The 19,366-nt window shown below is 36.9% G+C and overlaps 1 protein-coding gene across 1 annotated transcript in view; it reads left to right on the top strand.

The window, feature by feature from the left end:
* OVCH1 (ovochymase 1) overlaps positions 1-19,366 on the top strand; it is a 74,195-nt gene that overhangs the window by 37,088 nt on the left and 17,741 nt on the right. Inside the window, 8 exon segments of the mRNA XM_078074164.1 lie at positions 300-456; positions 768-863; positions 4,146-4,370; positions 8,915-9,040; positions 10,198-10,333; positions 11,048-11,187; positions 17,502-17,537; positions 18,823-19,047. Coding sequence (XP_077930290.1) covers positions 300-456; positions 768-863; positions 4,146-4,370; positions 8,915-9,040; positions 10,198-10,333; positions 11,048-11,187; positions 17,502-17,537; positions 18,823-19,047 — 1,141 coding nt within the window.

Genomic DNA, 19,366 nt, shown 5'->3' with positions numbered 1-19,366 from the left:
TGGCAATTTGTATGTTTCTAGGAATTTATCTATTTCTTCCAGGTTATCCAATTTTTTGGTGTATAATTATTCATAGTAGTCTCATGATTCTTTGTATTTCTGTGGTATCAGTTGTAATATCTTTGTGATTTTGTTTATTTGAGTTTAAGTACTCTAAGGTATATGAATTGACAAAGTATTAATATTTTTAAATTAAAGAAGTGTGTTATGAATAAATTATTGATTATTCCTGTTCCAAAATTGAAAGCAGGAGCTCTGATTAAAGTAAATTTTTAGAACACATTTTCTTGGTCTTTCAGGGAGACTCTGGTGGCTCATTAGTATGTAGACATGAAACAGGTCTCTTTGTCCTGTATGGCATTGCCGGCTGGGGAGCTGGCTGTGCCCAGCCAAGGAAGCCGGGTGTATTTGCCAGGGCAAGTGTCTTCTTGGACTGGATCCAATCCAAAATCAAAGGTAAATATTTTTCAGATATTATTATTCTTAGAGTAGGTTTGCGAGAAGTGAGTGTGGTAGAAATCAGCATTATGAAAGAAAAAAACCATAGAGTAGTATTTCATTTATTTTAGTTTCTAAAACATTAAAAGGCACATTAAAATTCTGTAAGAATATGTTCTCCCTTGGGCAGAGTGGGAGTAAAACTGACTTTTCCTGGGGCTCCTGTAATCCTAGATTTGCATTTTCTTTTGACAAAAGCTGTTTTGGTATAGACTACATTTTGTTTCGAGGTTTTCATCTTATTTTTAGCATGTTCTCTCCAGGTGCAGGTCCTGCTTCACTTCAGATAAATAATGAAAGCAAAACCTTACCAAGACAACAGTTGCCACCACCCACACCCTCAACAGACAATGCATCTGGACCAGGTAATAGATGTTCATGTTATCCGCTTAATGCAGCTAGTAAGAATTTAGCAAAAAGCATGGCATGTCTGGGTTCGCTAATTTTCTTTGGAACAGGATAAGCCCTGTGTTTTCATTCTGGCTGGTAGTTTAAACTGAAGAAGGGGAGTGTTGTTACTGTGACCGTCTGGGTTTCTTTTCTACCCCCACAGATATAGCCATTGTAGGTTAAAAAAAAAAGTCCTGTGGTTGTGAACAAATGCTTGAATTTTGGAGGAGTGCATAGAAAGAATTATTCTGACCTCTGATCCATTTATTCCTACATAAACAAAGGTCCTTAGATTTTCAGGTATCTCGCTAGGTGAGGACTCTGGATATGAGAGAGAACCACAATCAGCGTCAGTGTTAGTCACTCGTGATTCCCCCACAAGTGTCAGTGTCTGTTTGCTAATGGGATTTTTATTTTTTGTTAAAATCAAACTGCAACTGGAGAATTAGAAATCGGTAATAGACCTGTAGGGAGATGAAAGTTCTATGATGCCATCATTCTTGGTTTCCAGGTGGTCACAGTCTCTTCGTTCTCACCCATCTCTGCCCCCATCCACCCCACATACAGTCAAGGCCAGTAGACAACTAGAAAGAGGTGGGGGAAGATTGAAGAGGATACAAGAGACAGGGTGAATTGCTAGAGTGATGACCTTCAGTAGGAGAGAAGGGATGAGATCTTGTGCTCAGCAGGAGGGGTTGGTCTCAGAAAGGAGCAAAGTGCATATATCCATAGTTGCTGGATGGGAGGCAGAATATTTATGCTGGCATATGGGTACATGTGGGGATTGGAGTTTCTGGCAATTTTTTAATTGCTTCTATGCACTTAGTGGATGAAGCAGGGTTGAGGAAGAGGGCTTGGGGGTTTTAAGAGAAAAAGAAAGTATGAGATAGTTCTCTAAAAAAGTGACAAAGTGCATGGACTAGTAAAATGTAGTAGGATTGCTGGGCAACATAAAAGCTTCTGAGATTAATGATCACGAATTTAGAGGGAGACTGACCAGTTAGCTTAGTTGTATGTATTCTTCTGGAGACACTGAGGGGTAGCACATAGTTGCAGAACAGATGGAAGGTAGATTCAATCAGAATGGGTTTTCCCAAATATGCAAGATTATAAGGGTATTGAAAGCATGTAAGAGGAAGGGATTAAAATGATGTATTATTGGAATTTAAGCTAGGAAAAGAGTGAATGAGGGTGAGAGATGAGTTAGGGACAAAGAACAGGTGGTTGGATAGATGAATAGCAAGTCTCAAAAGGTGAAAGGAGCATTGGAGGGAGCTGAGAAGATGAAGATTGTGGATGGAGACAGCAGTGCTTGAAACAGAGCTATGGAAGGCTTGGTGTTATTGCTGGGGGCCAGGTCCTGAGGGGCTCACTGCAGGGGTGGGTGGCTGAAGTCGGGTGGAGAACAAGATCATTGGAAGGAAGTTGAGAAATTGAGAAGCCTCAGTGATGGGTCCATCATCTATATGGCTACTGAAATCAGCAGGATTTGTGGCAGAAATAGTGTTGCAGAAAATGACTGCTAAAATCTAGGAATAAGAAGGGGTAATTCGGGGACCATTTGTGGGTGGTATGGTCTGACAACATAAGAATCAAAGGGTCCTATTTAGAATAAAAGTGAATCTGGAATTGGGGTTTAGATGGAGCACAGACTTAGGCCCAAGATCCTAAAACCTAATGATCTCGATGGTTTGAATTAAATGAACAATTTTAATTAGTGCATAAGTAAGTGAATTCATGTCAAGCACTTAAAATAGAGATGGCATGATGAATGATAATAGTCAGCAAGTGGTGGCCCGTAGTGACCAACTAATGTATTCATTGAATTGCTGTCCCATTCGGGCTATAGAAAATGAACACCATTTTAATAGTGTAACCAGAGATGTTTCTCATTTGTGTATGTTCAGAAATACATGTGCATGCCAAAGACCTTTGCAAGTTTCACATGGGAAAGGGTATTGTTTTGTTTTAATTCTGTGAATATTCTATAAGAGAAAATGTTGGGACTATCCTATCTTTAGCATCCACCCACTCCCATCACTGGCTTTTTACACATGAGGATTGTTAGCCCATTTATAAAAAGAAGTGACTGGTTGGGAGTTCATGACTTTACATGATTTGGTTCATTTTCTAGGCAGATTTGTCATAGAGGATTCATGGGGACAGGAAAAAAATGATTGAAAAGACATTTGGGCCCAGACTCACAATTTCAGTTGTTTTGAGCAAGGGAAGAACTTAATTCTCTTGTTTCATATGCTATCCCAGACTGGAGGGCACAGGGTGGGGGAAGATTAGAGACTGGGAAATCAGTTAGGTTACTGTTAAATCAAAGTAGATATATAAATATCTAAATTAGATTATAGTAGCCATCTAAATGAAAGAGAGAATTTACAAAGAGGTAACAGGACTAGGGAATTGAATAGAATCCTGAATTCTTACAACATTTCATCTCCCTTCTTCACCTTCTGCCACTCTTCATTTCTATTCTTCATGAAAGTATATTTATGTATGTGTCACCTGAGGTCGTTAATTGCTCTATGGCAAAGCATATATAATAATGCATGTATTAATTCATACTCAGACATTAAAATGTGTTCATTTGAATACAGAGTATTTCAATTTGTAATTGCTCGGAGGATTTTTGTCGAGGGAATACACAAAGGGGAAGGAGGAGGAGTTGAGGGTGTAAGCTGAAGGAACAGCAGCTGACTGCAGGGCCAGTGGGCCAGAGAGCCCCTGGCATCTGAAGCTCTGCAGGTAGCCTTGCAGGTCCAAAGGTGCCCTTGGACTTCAGAGCAAGTGGAAGAAGTGAGAGACATTCAAATGTCTGTAGCACATCCTCCTTTTTTTGATCTCAGTCACGAATTCCACAAATGTAATCATTTGTCCCAGCAAGATAAATGCTCAGTGAAATTAGTGAAGCTTTTAGGAACAGACCTTCAGTAGCATCTCAAAGAAGGAAGGAAATGAAAGCATGCGAGAAGTAGAGAGTGCATACCCACTGTGCATCTCCTAAGGCATTTAGAAGATTCAGTGAAAAGAAATTTTAAATAATGATAATTTAAATTCTACTACAACCTCATTTCAAGAAAATAGGACACGTTAAATGGGATGATCATTTTTACCCAAGGACATGTAACAGAGAGTAATAAAGTTTTAATTTTCTTCTTGCAAGCCTAAATTTTTCAAGTTTGTGATAGATCCGCGCTTTGCTTTGTTCATGTTGGTCCCTGGTGTGTGTGTGCTCTGAATTGTAGGTTGTTACTCTGAGGTGGAACTAGAAGAGCCCAGAGGCTTTTTCTCAACTCCAGGATATCCACTGGATTATAGAGGAGAACTGGAATGTTCTTGGGTGCTCAGAGTGTCCCCGAACAGTATGGCAAAATTGACGGTTGAGTACCTGTCACTGCCTTGGTCTCCTGTGTGTCCAGATTCAGTTATGACTATTTACGAAGAAAGCCATGATGAGAGAAGGGTGTCAGGTAATCCTTGCTGGCATTTCAACCCTGTGCTGGGAGCCTTTTCTATATAGGCTGCTTACAATCACGAGAGAGCTTGACTTGGGTACCACTATCACCAAAGTGTTGATTCATGTAATAGGCATGCCTTTCTTTCTTTCTTTTTTTTTTTTAAGGCACACTTAATATTTTCAAAACTTGAATTTACAAAACAGGTGTACTAGAGGTTGAGTGTGAGTGTGTGAGAGCTCAAGGTCTTCAAGCACACCAGAACCATGCCAGAATGCCCGAAATATATCCGATAGAGGAGTTAAGATGGTTAAAAATCAGATGGGGGGTGGGTGTTGGATTTTAAAATAAAGCAAAATATATTAAAGGCTTTTACAATGGAAGAATTAAAAATATTTGCTAATAACATGCCAGCGTGTGTGTGCTGGATTCGGGAGTGTATGGAGGCCAGGGAGGTGCTCTTAAGGGAGAGATTGTGTTCTTGGGATAAATTCTGAGATTAAAGCATAGAGTTAGAGGGCATAAACATTTATTTAAAGAATCTTTATAAATACTGTCTCATTTAGGGGCACCTGGGTGGCTCAGTTGGTTAAGCATCTGCCTTGTCATGATCCCAGGGTCCCGGGATTGAGTCCTGGGCTCCCTGCTCAGAGGGAAGTCTGCTTCTCTGTCTGCCCCTCCACCTGCTCTCATGCTCTCTCTCTCTCTCTCTCTCTCAGATAAATAAATAAAATCTTTAAAAAAAATACTGTCTCACTTAGACTATGGAACAAAGCTATTAATAATCTGGCTTATCCACTTTGTACATTTTTCTCCTGCGATCAGATGGCCTTCCCCATCCGCCTTGATTAAAACAGCTCCAGGTCTTCTTGTAGCTGGAATAAAATCAAAATCCCTAGCACGACCTTCGGTCCCCCTCCCTGACTCACATGATCAGGTGCTGTCATTCTCACCTCAGGGCCCTTGTCCCGCTCCTTGTCCTAGCTCTTCAGAGAGCTCCTTCCTGACCTGTCCCTCACCTCCCTCAAGGCTTGACTAGATGTCACCTTCTTAACGAGGCCTACCTTAATTGCTGTCAACTGCATCACCTCCTGCCTGGGTAGTTCTTCGTGCCTCCCCCTTTTCTTTAGCACTTACTATTTTCCAACATTATGATTTTTTTTTCATGTTTGTGGTTTGTGTTTTCTCTATTGAATGTGAGCTTTTGGAGGGCTAAAACTTTCATCTCCTCATTTGAAGACTCTCCAGGGTCTAGAACAGTATGTGAGACTTAAAAGGCACTCAATGAGTGAATGAATGAATGATAGGTCACCTCCTCAAAGAGGACTTCTCAGTCTAAAATAGCACCATTCATTCCCTCCCAAAGTCCTTTTCATCATATAATGTGGATCATTTCACTTGTAGCCTTGATCTCTATTTGAAATCATCTTCTTTATTTACCTGCTAAAATAAAAGATTCATGAAAGCAGGGATCTTGCTATTTTGTTCCTTACTGTATCTTCGCAAATTAGAATCATGCCTGGAGACATAGCATAATTTTTTTCACAAGTGTATACTGATAAATTACTCTTCAGAAAAGCTGAATCAGTTTTCACTGCCATCAGCAAAAATGGGAGCCTCTTGCACCATGAGTATAACTGAATAATGTCAGTTTGATAGGCACTTTTACTTTTTTTAATCATTAATGAATTTTTTTTTCATATGTTGGTTAGCTATTTGTATTTTTTATTTCTTGTCATTACCATCCATTTTCTGAGTATTTTTATTGGTTTATAAAAGCTGTTATACATATATTTTTCCTTTGTCATAAGTTGCAAGTATTTATTCATAAGGTTGTTATTTTCCTTTCATTTTTTTAAAAGATTTTATTTATTTATTTATTTATTTATTTATTTGAGAGAGAGAGTGCTCGTGAGTGAGGGGAAGGGCAGAGAGGAAGGGAAAGGGAGAGAGAAAGGAGACTCCCCGCTGAGCATGGAGCTTGACACAGGGCTTGATTTCATGACCCTGAGATCATGACCTAAGCCGAAACCAACAGACACTTAACTGACTGAGCCACTCAGGCGCATCTTTAATTTTTATTATATGTTGATGTAAACATTTAAAAACTTGTTTAAATCTGTCTGTAAACATCTTTGATCTTTGATTTATCTCACTGCTTTTTAAATATTTATTGTTCAATCTGAGTTCAGAAAAAAAATTTAATTACAAACTTCTTTAATCCTGCTGAAATGTTTTTTCTCATATGGTAAAGTGATGCTGTATCTTTTGCTTTAAGAAAAAAATGATTTTCTTTCCAACTTGTAGCACTGTATTATTTACTAGATTCTCATCTAAAAAGAAACATTTTCTGGGAAAACTTACCTTTATCTTTATAACCTATTGAAAACCCATGCTTGGCGATGTTGTGGATTAACTGAAGAATCCCTATAATTTTCCAATGTAGCACTTATTTGATTTGAAATTGTCAGCTTGAACCTTGTAGAATGGTTCTATCTCTTCAGATGATAGCTAGCAGAACTGCAAGACTATAATGGAGGTATTACCCCTTATTCAAGCCAGATAGTAGTCTTCTATACTGTAAAATGCTATCTTTTTCCCTGTGGGAGCCAGCAACTCACTCATTCAACAGCTGCATTGATCTATACTTGTTACAAATAGGTATTTGATCATTTTTCAAATAATATTTCGGGGTGCCTGGGTCAGTCATTAAGTATCTGCCTTCGGCTCAGGTCATGATCCCAGGGTCCTGGGATCGAGCCTCACATCGGGCTCCCTGCTTGATGGGAAGCCTGCTTCTCCCTTTCCCGCTCCCCCTGCTTGTGTTCCTGCTCTCGCTATCGCTCTCTCTGTGTGTCAAATAAATAAATAAAATCTTTAAAAAATAATAATAATATTTCAACAGCATTTACCCTAATGTGTTATGCCATCTAATATGTTTTGTTCTTTTCTCCTTCTCAGATATAATCTCTTCCTTTTCTTGCTCCACAGATACTTGTAAGGAGGATCTACTGGGGACTAGAGACCCAGTCTTCTTGTTTGTTGGGATTCAGTAGTGAGCAAAATGGACAAAAGAAATCCCTGCCCTTATCAAGCTTATATTCCACTGGGGAGTGGACACATAATAAGAAAATAAAATATGCAATGTATTAGGTAGATGAGCTATGGGGAAAATGAAGTGGGAAGAAAGAGAAGAATCTGGGATGTAGGTGTCATACGGTCATATGCAGTGTAACCAGCAAATGTCTTTCTGAGCAGGTGATATTTAAATAAATGTAGGATGATACTGACTTAGTAGTAGTAGAGGAGTTTGATCCTAAGAAGATCACAGGTTCTTTTTTTTTTTTTTTTTTTTTTAGATTTTTTTTTTTTTTTTAAATTTATTTGAGAGACAGAGAATGAGAGACAGAGAGCATGAGAGGGAGAAGGGTCAGAGGGAGAAGCAGACTTCCTGCTGAGCAGGGAGCCCGATGCGGGACTCGATTCCGGGACTCCAGGATCATGACCTGAGCCGAAGGCAGTCACTCAACCAACTGAGCCACCCAGGCGCCCTCACAGGTTCTTTTTACACCTTCTTAATCAGCCCTCTGAATTGTTTTAGAATTATGGTTATAATTTTCCCTTTCAGCTTTGACTCAGGTCCTCAACCTAAAGCAATCAACAGATTGACTGTAGAGAAAGAATAAATTTTCAGATAGAAGTTTTTCCACCATAGATTTTTCATAGTGAGATATTTTTAATAAGTAGGTTACTTTACTAGAAGAAAAATGGCATATCAGCATCATTTTAAAGATGAAATAATTTACTTCCTACTGTCCTTCAAGGGATCAATAGGACATAGTAGACTATGATGAGTACTGGATTCATGGGCCTGGGTTTAGATCCTGAGTCCCCACGCTACCAGTCTGACTTTGGGTGAGTCACTTGAATTCTGGAGCCCTGTTTCCATCATTTTGCAGAGTGAAATAAATTCCTCCCTCATGGGTATAAACTTTTTTTTTTTTTTTTTAAAGATTTTATTTATTTATTTGACAGAGAGAGACACAGCGAGAGAGGGAACACAAGCAGGGGGAGTGGGAGAGAGAGAAGCAGGCTTCCCGCAGAGCAGGGAGCCCGATGTGGGGCTCGATCCCAGGACCCTGGGATCATGACCTGAGCCGAAGGCAGACGCTTAACGACTGAGCCACCCAGGCGTCCCCATGGGTATAAACTTTTAACTAGTAGACAAGTCCTGGAGATCCAATGCACACTATAGTGAATATAGTCAACATTTGTATTATAATCATCAAACTTGCTGAGGGACTAGATCTTAATTATTTTCACTACAAAAAGAAATGGTAATTATGAGAAGTGATAGAAGCTAACTATCACTAGAATGGCAGTCCTATTACAATACATAAATGTATCAAATCAACATGGTGTACACTCTAAATTTATACAATGTTACATGTCAAATATAGTTCACTAAAAATAATTGTTATAATAACTAAAGTAGAGAAACTGCTAAAACTTTTTTTTTTAATTCTTGTGTTTTACTAGATTTCATTTTTTAAACCTAGGTGAATTATGTGGAAGAGGGCTTTACCCAATAATTTTCATGAGCTCCGGACCACTGGTGAGAGTGGCATTTCATTCCCTTGTGCAAGGTGCTTTGGGCATAAGTTATATTGTCTTTAGAGTCCAAGGTATGCTTCATCCTTTTATAAACTCATAAAGTTAAAAATCAATGTTTTTCTTTTTAGAGCTGTTTCAAAACGTATACATTGTTTTGTAAGAAATGGTGTTTCTGTGGGGAGTTTATGTAGAAAGGAAAATCTATTTAAGGGCTCTGAGATTGGTCAGATTCAAAAGAGAAACTGCTCAGTGGAGAGCTTGATTGACTTGTAAATCATCCAGAATTGTGATTTCTGGATGTGGCTCCGATATGTTGATTTCAAGACAACATTTTTTATTGTGATGTGATTTTATGCCACAGACGGCCTTTTCTGTGGATTAGAATGTAAGAGTTCTAACTGTTAGCTGGTTGACTAGTTATGGATAATTTATTAGCTCTGTATTAAAGTTTTCTTTATAGTGATATTATAATAATAAAAGGTTAGAATGAGTTTTTAAGTTAAACTACACAAATATTAGATGCTACCATTGTAAATGTAAATGCTATGCAATTCAGACTTATCAGATTGCATTTTAGAACAAGTAATTAATAAGGCTTTTTATAAGATTTTATGTATTTATTTATTTATCGGAGAGAGCACACAGCAGGGGGGAGCAGGCAGAGGGTGAAGCAGGCTCCCTGCTGAGCAAGCAGCCTGATGCGGGACTCAATCCCAGGACCCTGGGATCATCATGACCTGAGCCAAAGGCAGACACTTAACCGACTGAGCCACCCAGGTGTTCCTTAATAAGGCTTTTTGACTTTCATAAGTATAGGTAACTAAAAGCTAATTTCTCTCCTTGGCACCAAAAAGCATTGCAGAGATATACTTGGGGAAAAAAGTTCAGTGAGTAATAAAGAGAAGCGTGCATATCATATGAAAGTGTTTTCCTAAAAAAACTATAAGAATGTTGCTTTTAGATTAAGTTGTGCAGAGAACTGGCATTATCTATAGTTTTTCCACATTATCTTCCGTCGACTTGAGGCTGTGCCAAAGACAATTCTGAGAGAAGTGCTGTTCTCTGTATCTTTGAATGATTCAGATAGAGACTTTTCAGTGAAAATAACCACTTCTGTTAACCTTTTTCTAAAACAGGGAGGGAAAGTGACTTCTCTGATAAAAGGCATATAATAAGCCTCTCAAAAATTAATTTTATTTTCATTGCCTTTTTTTTCCTTTATTTTTAGGTCCAAAGGGCAGCAAAACTACCAAACTTCTCCAGAGTTCAAACCAAGAACATACGGCCACTTGGGAGGATGTTATCCTGACTAAACCAGGGGGAATCATACAGATCCCAAGATACTCTCACAGAACCATTATGAGGTGAGGAAGGAATGTTTATTATGATGAAAGAAGTTTGTGAATGATCCCTTGACAAGCAGCAACCCTTGCTTCAGGCATTATTTTCCACCTCCTCTCCTTGAAGAATAGACTTTGAGGTGAATCCCTGGTCTGAGGCCTTCAGTATACAAAAACTGAATGTAAGATTGTCCCTGTTGATAAATTGTGTACTTCCTCCACAAAAGAGATCATTTATTAGGTAAAGTAGAAAGTCAAATCTCTATCAAACAGTTTTGGAGTTTGAAATAATGTATGTAGATGGTCTTCTGGCACATATTAGGTACTCAATTAATTGTTCTTGAATTGACAAAATAGAGAACTTTCCTCGAATTAAACAACAGAATAAATTTAAAGTGTGAAGTGAAAAGTGAAGATTTGTGTAATATCAATCCTGAGTAGACTTATGTGATTTGAGGGAGTTTGAGGCAAATTCAGACAAATTGCCAACCAGAATTTAGAAGACTATGCGTGATTGACCAGCCATTCACCAGGACAGGTGAACTTAATTAAAACTCTTAACAAATTATTAGAAATATTTTTAATTGTTACAATTTAAAGTAAAAAAAATCTTTCTTTCACCCAAGCACAAAGAAGCAGATAGCATCAATAACAGTGATGCATGAAATTCTGAACGAAGTCAATCACAGTATGTGCTATTTGGAAATCATTCTGGACTTTCTTTTATCTGTGCTGTAGTTACCACTGGAAGTTATCAGCCCCTTTACAGCACGTCATTCGCCTTGATATTATCAACTCCCAGATGAAGCCGACGCCCTTGGCCTGTCAGGGTCACATGTGGGTTTATGAAGGATTTGGATCAGGCAAAAAATTAATAGGTAACTAATATCCCATAAAGAACTATGCTCTTGATTTTTTAATGAAATATTCCCAGATTGTTTTGCATTCAGTGTGACTTACAGATGATGTAAATTATGTGATACTGAAATAGCCTTACTATTTTTTAGATTTGTATTTGAGATTAAGCTAACACTCTCTCAGACTGAGTTAAAAACAATACCCAACTATGTGCTGCTTACTTGGGTTATACCTAGATTAAACTTGCCGAGAAATACTAAAAATAAAGAATGGATAAAGCAGTTTTAGACAAATGTAACACACAAAAAAATTGAGACTATAATATTAATCAGGCAAAATAATATCCACCAGAAAACGCATTAAATGGGCTAATTAATTAGATAGTAGCTGGAAACCTCATTACATTGACTTACATTGATCTTTATGAAAGAAAGAAAAATCCAGAGTTTTCCAGATGTGCCACAAACTCAGTAGTTCAACTCTGTCAAGGTGAAGGTATGGCAGTTCTCTTGGCCTTTCCCTAATGTTTCCATAATGGCTATTTCAGTTCTTGGCATTCCATAGAGGAAAAAAGAAGAAGGCACACAGAGAAGGAGTACACCATCGAGAAAACACATTTCCAAGAATCCTATAGCAGATTTCAGTCTCTTTGGCCCGACTGGGAAATGACTAAGGACAAAGCGAATGAAATGGGGCTTGAGCTGGCTGACCAATGTTACCCAATGTGATGTGATAATAGCAGTCCAGATGGAAACCTGATGGCGCTGGATCCAGATCTCAGTTCTACCACATAGTAGTTAAATGATTTGGGGAATATTCCCAAAGCTTTCTCAGACTCTGTTTCCTGAATTGTGACAAGAGAATAATAAGATCTATCTTAGCTTTTTATGTGATTTATAAAAATAGACACCCCCATCACTACCACCACACACATATGTAGGTGCTATAAATTCTTAATTTACTTAGTCAAGGACACCTACGCCTGATGAAACCAGGTGGCTGCCCATAGGGAGAGGATGTGTGGCATGATGCTGACCTTTGACTCCCTAAGAGAGACCCAGATGCCAATGTCCCTCTTCCTTCTGGCAGATAGGATCCTGCCAGAGTTGATCAAACAGCCAATTGCTAAACCACCATCCTTTTATTCTTTGGACTTACATTACCATCCTAGAAGTAGACGCACTAAAAATCTCCATGTTTCTACTTAAGGAAATGTTAATAAACGCTGATAGTTCCTGGTTCCTGAGCCCACATACTATCAATGAGGCCACAGCTTCTTGTGGAGAGAATGCAGAATCTGCCCCCAGCATCCTTGGAAATTATCTACACTTCTTCCTTTCTTGCCAGGATGTCTGTTACTGGTACTGCCAATGAGATTGTTTTGAGAATTAAATGAGAGAATGCATGGTAATATAAAAGAAAGCAAACTTCTGTCATGTTTGAATTAGAAATATATGTTTTTATTCCTATTCTTAAAATTGTGTTGCTTAGAAGAAAAGGTTAGACTGTGGTTTCCCTAGTGCCTCTCCATCAGTGGGGTGTCAGAGTACACAAAGTTTGGAAGAACAAAGAAATAAAGAAAGGGGAAAGAGTATGTTAGTTGTATTAGTTACACTTTCTAATGTTAATGAACTATATACCTGTTTTTCTTAGAATATGTTCATAAAACATATATACTATTTCCTATCTCCTTCCTAAAATTTCAGTTTTTGCAAGTGATACAAGTTCCAGGGGTTGATTCAATGCGTGAGGTCGATAGGTTACTCAATATTAAACATAACCAAATATAATTTATCTCAAGAATGCAAGGATAGTTTAATATTGTAAAATGTACTGCATATAATAAAACTACCATGTGAGGAAAAATAGATATAAGTATACAGCAATCACATCCTTAAAACCATACAGTAAAATAATAAAAGATGTAATAGAAAACTAATTTTATTTATAATTAGCGATGAAAAACCTACAACTAGGAATAACTGTTAAACAAAACTCAACCAAATAAATTTGAAGGTCTAACTGGCTTTATTAAGGGACTTCAGCATCGAGCAGCATGCCATCTGGCAAGTAGAGGGATGCTCTGAGGAGCTGTACAAAATGAAAGGATTTTATAGAAAGAGGGCAGGACGGTTAGCAGAAGAAAAGAAAGGGGCTCTTATACATATTACCTCCTCTTCCTTTGGGGAATGGAGAGGGCCCATGTGACACTGTATCTCATTGGTACTGACCAGAAAATTCCCCACTGACTGGTTAAGACTGCATTTCTGGGGGAGGTTGAAACTGCAATTAGGTTAGGTATTAAGCCCCAGTTTGGTGACGTGGACTCACATAAGTGACTCCATTTTGGGCCCGTGGTTTTCTTTTCGATATAACCCTAAAGTTAAATATGAGATTTATTGTGCAGATATAAAACTTTACACACATACACCCAAGCATAAAGATATGAACAGAGAAATGTACCATGTTCTAAAACTGGAAGACAGAATTAACATTAATTCACCAAATTAATGTATAAACGTAGTGTAGTTCCCAGCAAAATCCCATGGGAATTTTTCTTTTCAGAGAGTGAGATAGAAACTAATAATAACTATTTATCTTTAAAATAAATAGGACTAACTGCAAATGTTTTGGCTCAGCCCTGATTAAATTTCAAGTTAAAACCAGAGTCCCCAAAGGTTTTTTGTTTTTGTTTTTGTTTTTTTTTGTGATGAGACAAATTATCAGATATTAAAACATACTTTAAAACAATGATAATTAAAACAGTAGTACATACACATAGAGACACACATGAGTAGAAATAAATAGAATAAAAGGGAAAGTATAAGATATTTATAGATGATAAATTTGGCATTACAAATCAGAGAGGAAAATATAAATTATATTTTTCATAACTTTGTACAAGAGCCAATTAAAGAGTGAGGCATTTTTCTTACAAAGTAGAAAAAAATGGGTAATTAACTTTTGATGCAGAAGGAACTTCTCATATAAAAGCAATAGGAGAAATAGGAAATTATCAATAAATTCCTATATAATTAAAAACTTTTCTGCCTCAATAGAAACAAAATTTAAAAACAAGTAACGAACTTGGGATTTTTAACAGGTCTGAGAAAGGTTTAAGGTAAATAACAGGGAATGTTTACAAATCAGTGTTAGAAAAGTTCAAATCTGTAAAAATAAGTTTATAGGCCCCAATATCTTTGATGCAGCTGTGATTACATTTCACATTAAAACCAGAGTCTCCAAAGCTTTTGATTTTTATTTTGTTCATTTCCCAAGAGATGACAAACTATTGACCCACATGATTTTGAGAACCTAAAGCCCTGGATTAACCATTAGCCTCTTCTCACAGATAAGAAATGTTAGTGAGTATTCACCTGTCAGTTCCTGTACAATCTAAATTAAATCTCTTACTTTGTTTCTTGTCACAATGAAGTTGATCCTCTGGACGTCTGTTTACTAAAGAAAGCAGAGTTTTTCCTGTAGGGGGGAAAAGCTTAATTCTTAGGATTGTTGACTTGAAACCTTGATCCTATTGAATGTTAGAGCAAACTACCTTTGTTAGAATGTTTATTTCAGAAAAATACTATGTATGCTCACTTAAAGCTAGAAATGGTTTGTCATAGAAAGCATGCCAATTGCCACACCTTGCCTCTTATTCATTTGGCTATGCCGTGGGTAAATGAAGATTGTATGTAGCTGAGGCTCAAGTATGCTCCCTATATATGATTATTTTATTTCAGTGTGGTGACAAGAATAATTGTTTAGTTCTCTGAGGACCTAGCTAGACCATGTCATATTCTTTTATAATACATTACTTTAAAGAGATCTACCTAGGTTATTCTAGCCATTGTAGGAACTGGGTCCTGTGCTGTAGTTGGTTTAGAGCCCTGTCCTTAGAAATGCTTAGATTTAGGAGTCTGGAATTTCTTTCTCTCTATTCTAATTGGGTTTTCTTCTGCTTAATTTTCTCATTTTTGTATTCTTGGGAGTGGATATGGTATAAATTCGTAATTTCAAAAATAAGATTTTTTTCTCTTACTTTGCTCAATAACCTTTGCTTTGATAAGTGGTAAGTTTGTGTATGCTTGTTTTTTCTTTATTTTGGGCTAGGAAAATTGTGTGGAGGAAATTCACCTTCATTAAAATCTCATGGTCCTCTAGTCATGCTGATTTTCACATACAATGTCAGTTGGGCCATGGAAGAATTTTCTTTGAGATATTCTTTTCATATTTCTGGTAAGCCTATTGCTTTCATATATGTTTATGTGTATGTTTTTGTTTTGCGCTTTATTAGGAAAAATCTGTCATTAAATAGATTGAATTCTCTCTTTTGTCTGCTTTAGAGGAGAAGAAAAAGAACAGTGTTTAAGGTATGACTTCTGTAATCTGTGGAGGCCCCAAGCTAAACCTCTATAAAGTAAAAGATTGATCAGATCTGTCATTTTTTCTTAAAGCACCAAAGAATTTTGTCTGTTTTTCTGGGTACTTGGATGATTATAACAATATAGGAGGAAACTTTTATCCCTAGCATAAAAGTTTCAAGTAGATTTTCTCTTTTGAAATTAATTTCCTTAATGTACTAGTATATTCTTTTTCACTTGTTTGATGGACAGTTCATTTATATTGGTTGCAACCAGATTATTGAAAAATATGCTTTGCCCAACATTCCCATGACTTGGGTGAAGACACTGATAGCATTATGAAAATTGAGAACTATTAATTTGCAATTGAGGTTTAATTCTGAACAGTTATTAGAATTGCTTTCGTCCTTAAGATTAATCAATTTATACTCATTAAAAATGTTAATTGGAATACAATTGGAGAGGCATTTCTACCAAAAGTATTTAATTTAGTCTGGTAACAGTCTCTGCCCTAGTAGAGTTTATAATCTAGTGGGAGAGATAGTCAATAATCAAATAATCACATAGAAAAAATATAGAGTAAAAAAACTATTGTTTTGAAGGAAAAATACAGTGTACAGTAAAAATATACAGTGGAGGGATCTTAGTTTGGTAAAGGATGACAATGGAATTGTAGGAAAACTTTAGTTTCTTTGTTTTCTTATCACAGAACTCCATGAGATTTATTTCTACTCCTCTTTTGCCCTCATTTTTTTCTTAGATCCATTCCCATAGGGGATGTGTTTGTTACCATTCCACAGGCATTGGTCTTACCAAAGTTACCAATGACTTCCCCCACCCCCCAAGTCCAGATCCAAGAGATCCTTCTCAGCCCTAACAACGTTTGGCACAGAAGAGCTCTCCTTCCTTCTAGAATCTACTTGTCTTGGCCTCCAGGAAACCATTCTCCTTAGCTGTCCTCTTACTTCACTGATCTCTTTTAGAGCCTCTTGACTGGTGGCTCTTCATTTTCTCTACCACTAAAGGTAGAGGTGTCTCTGGACCCAGTCTTTGACTCTCATTTCTTCTTTACTTGTACTCACTCTTCAGTGACCTTACCCAATCCCTAGCTTTCACTACCATCGATACGCAAATAACTCCCAACTTCTTTTTTATTTTTGACCTCCAGCTCTGTATCAGCAGTTGCCTCCCCCTCCACTTGGATATCTGATAGGCATCTCAAACTTAATGCTGTTATCTCCAAAACCTGCCACTGTGCCTCGTAAATAGCTGGTGCACAATAACTGTTTGAATAAAGGCAATTACATTTCAGCTGGGGCAGATTAGGGAAAAGAAGGTGAGGAGGTAGCTCCTTATCCAGTAAATGGGTAAGAAATGGATCCATGTGCTTATGGGAATCCTGCTGGCTGAGAGCCAATGTATGAACAGGAGTCAACTCAGGAGACTGTTATTATACATACTCAATTTCTGTGTTCAGATAAACATAGAAAATCATTAGTGCAGCTATTTTACAATGACAGCAAAATTTATAGCCCATGTGTGTAGTTTTTTAAAGATCTGACTCCCATCATTCATATTTTTGAGATTACAAATTAAAATATATCAACACGAATTATGTTATATCTATGTGAATCAAAAATATAGAATCATTAAAATTTATGTGAAATATTGAGTAGTATGGAAAAATGGTCACAATAAATTAAATGGAGGAAAAAGATTTTAATTGTGTAAAATGGCATACAAATTTTTTTAAAATGTATGCATAGCATAGGAAAAGACCTGGCCAGGTTTATGTTAAAATGCGAATATTGGTTATTTACAGGCTGGGACTACTGGAGACTATTTTCTTTGAACTCTCTGTAGTTTGAAATTCTTTTATAAGTTGCATATATCACTTTTATAATCAGAAGAATAAAGAAATAGAAAGTATTTAGTTGGATGTATTGACACTAAATATTCTCTTATTCTAGATTCCATGAGAGGAAAAAACAAAGTTAATGATAAAGGTAAGACTATAATGGAAGTAAGGAATCCAACTGGCTTGACTTTGGTTATAAGATATTATGAAAATAGAGTGGAAAATGCCCTTGCTGCTAAACACTGTGTAGTAAGAAGTGCACTCTGACTTCTGTTAAAAACGTTCAGGTGTTTGTGGTCTGATTCTAGTCACTTTATGGTAAAATGTGTATTTGTATTGATTGCCTTAATGTCAAACTTTGTGGGTAGTAGAGACCTGGGCCCATTAAGGAATAGAGAGTGAGGAGGTAGCACCTTAATTACTGGGTGAGAAACACATCTGTTTTGTTAATGGAATCCTTGTAGCTACATGAAGTCTATTTTTTTTTTTTTACGTGAAGTCTATTCATTGCCATTCTTTCCGTATACTTTTTGTCTTTTGGATTACATATATATTTTTTGTTTTCTTCTTCGCTGGACCATTGCATAGTGAAACTAAGGTGATAAGATTATTGATGAAGTAAATCAATTTTTGGATGACATTGCTTTCAGGTTGGATGATACCTAGGACTTTTGGTGTAGGCCCAAGTCTACTCCAAAATTGAATTCTTCAATTCTCTTCTTTGGTGTAGCCCCTTAGCTCTTGTGAATCTTAATGTCTATGTTTCAACTATCTGAGAGCTATCCAAATTTCCCTAACTGATAAATGTTTGCAATTTGAATTGTATGTGCCGTGAGGCTGAACTTGAGGAGCACATAATTTATTCAGAAATTCAGTCTAATGAGGACCCAGGTCTACTTCTCAACCTGCTTGCCCTGTTCTCTGCTCACATTGTAATGGTGTCGAAGTTCTCTTTTTCTGCACTGTATGGGAAATAAACATTATTGTGGCATTTGCAAATTTGGGGAAGTCCTAAAAGTCTTAGGACATACCTGTTGAAGATCAAAGTGATAGATCACTATCATCTGTGGACTGAAGATGATAAAATCTATTTCTCATGATCATGAACATTAATATTGTATATTAATTAAATATAAGCAACAAACTACACTGAAATGTGGATGTGGGTGATTTAGCAGTTCAGTTTGTGAAATGAAATGAAAGAACTTCAGTCTGTCTTCTTTAGGAGGGGTCAGTTTTTCAAAACAAAAGTCATTTAAATCCTGTGTCAGTATACATAAGGAACTATGGATATGAAGAAAGAATGACAGATTAATAAAATTACACTACATTTAGGTTGTAATGGCATAGTTGCACACATTAAAACTAGATTCAGAAAGTAACTCAGCTCCTGGATTATTGTGTTAAATAATTTTTTTCTTTTTTGCTTCAAGGATGTCCAGTATTGGATTTGATTCCAGTTAGTTCTACTGAGATCACATCTCCCAATTATCCTAACATTTATCCCAACATGCTGAACTGCACTTGGACTTTTTATTCCAAGTCAGGAAATAAAATGAAGGCAGTGATTAAAGACTTTACAACAGAAGCATCTTGGAACTGTGAATGGGATTATTTCAGTATTTATGATGGACCAGATCAGCAATCAAGATTACTTGGTAAACTGATCTTTCTTAACCGGCCTACATTACGTGGCACTTCTATAAGCATTTATACAATGCATATATGTGGAAAATATGACCTACACTTGCCTTGGGAAACATATAATTTGTTATCAGTGATTTTTCATGAGATCCTTCATCAGAATCACAGAGCTTTATTGAGCACAGTGGGATGAGTTTGAGCCCACACTCACTGGATCTTCACCTGTAATTCTAGCTCTTCCTGATTTTAGCCTGATTCCTATCTCATTTTGCCATTAGGGGGCACCCTAATTTTGTTTTTCTAAGGTCCTATATTTTAAGAGGTTTCAATTTC

This window comes from Halichoerus grypus, chromosome 6, assembly GCF_964656455.1.
Source record: "Halichoerus grypus chromosome 6, mHalGry1.hap1.1, whole genome shotgun sequence".
In the NCBI taxonomy this organism is placed as follows: Eukaryota; Metazoa; Chordata; class Mammalia; order Carnivora; family Phocidae; genus Halichoerus; species Halichoerus grypus.
This window is presented reverse-complemented; position numbering and strand designations above follow the sequence as displayed.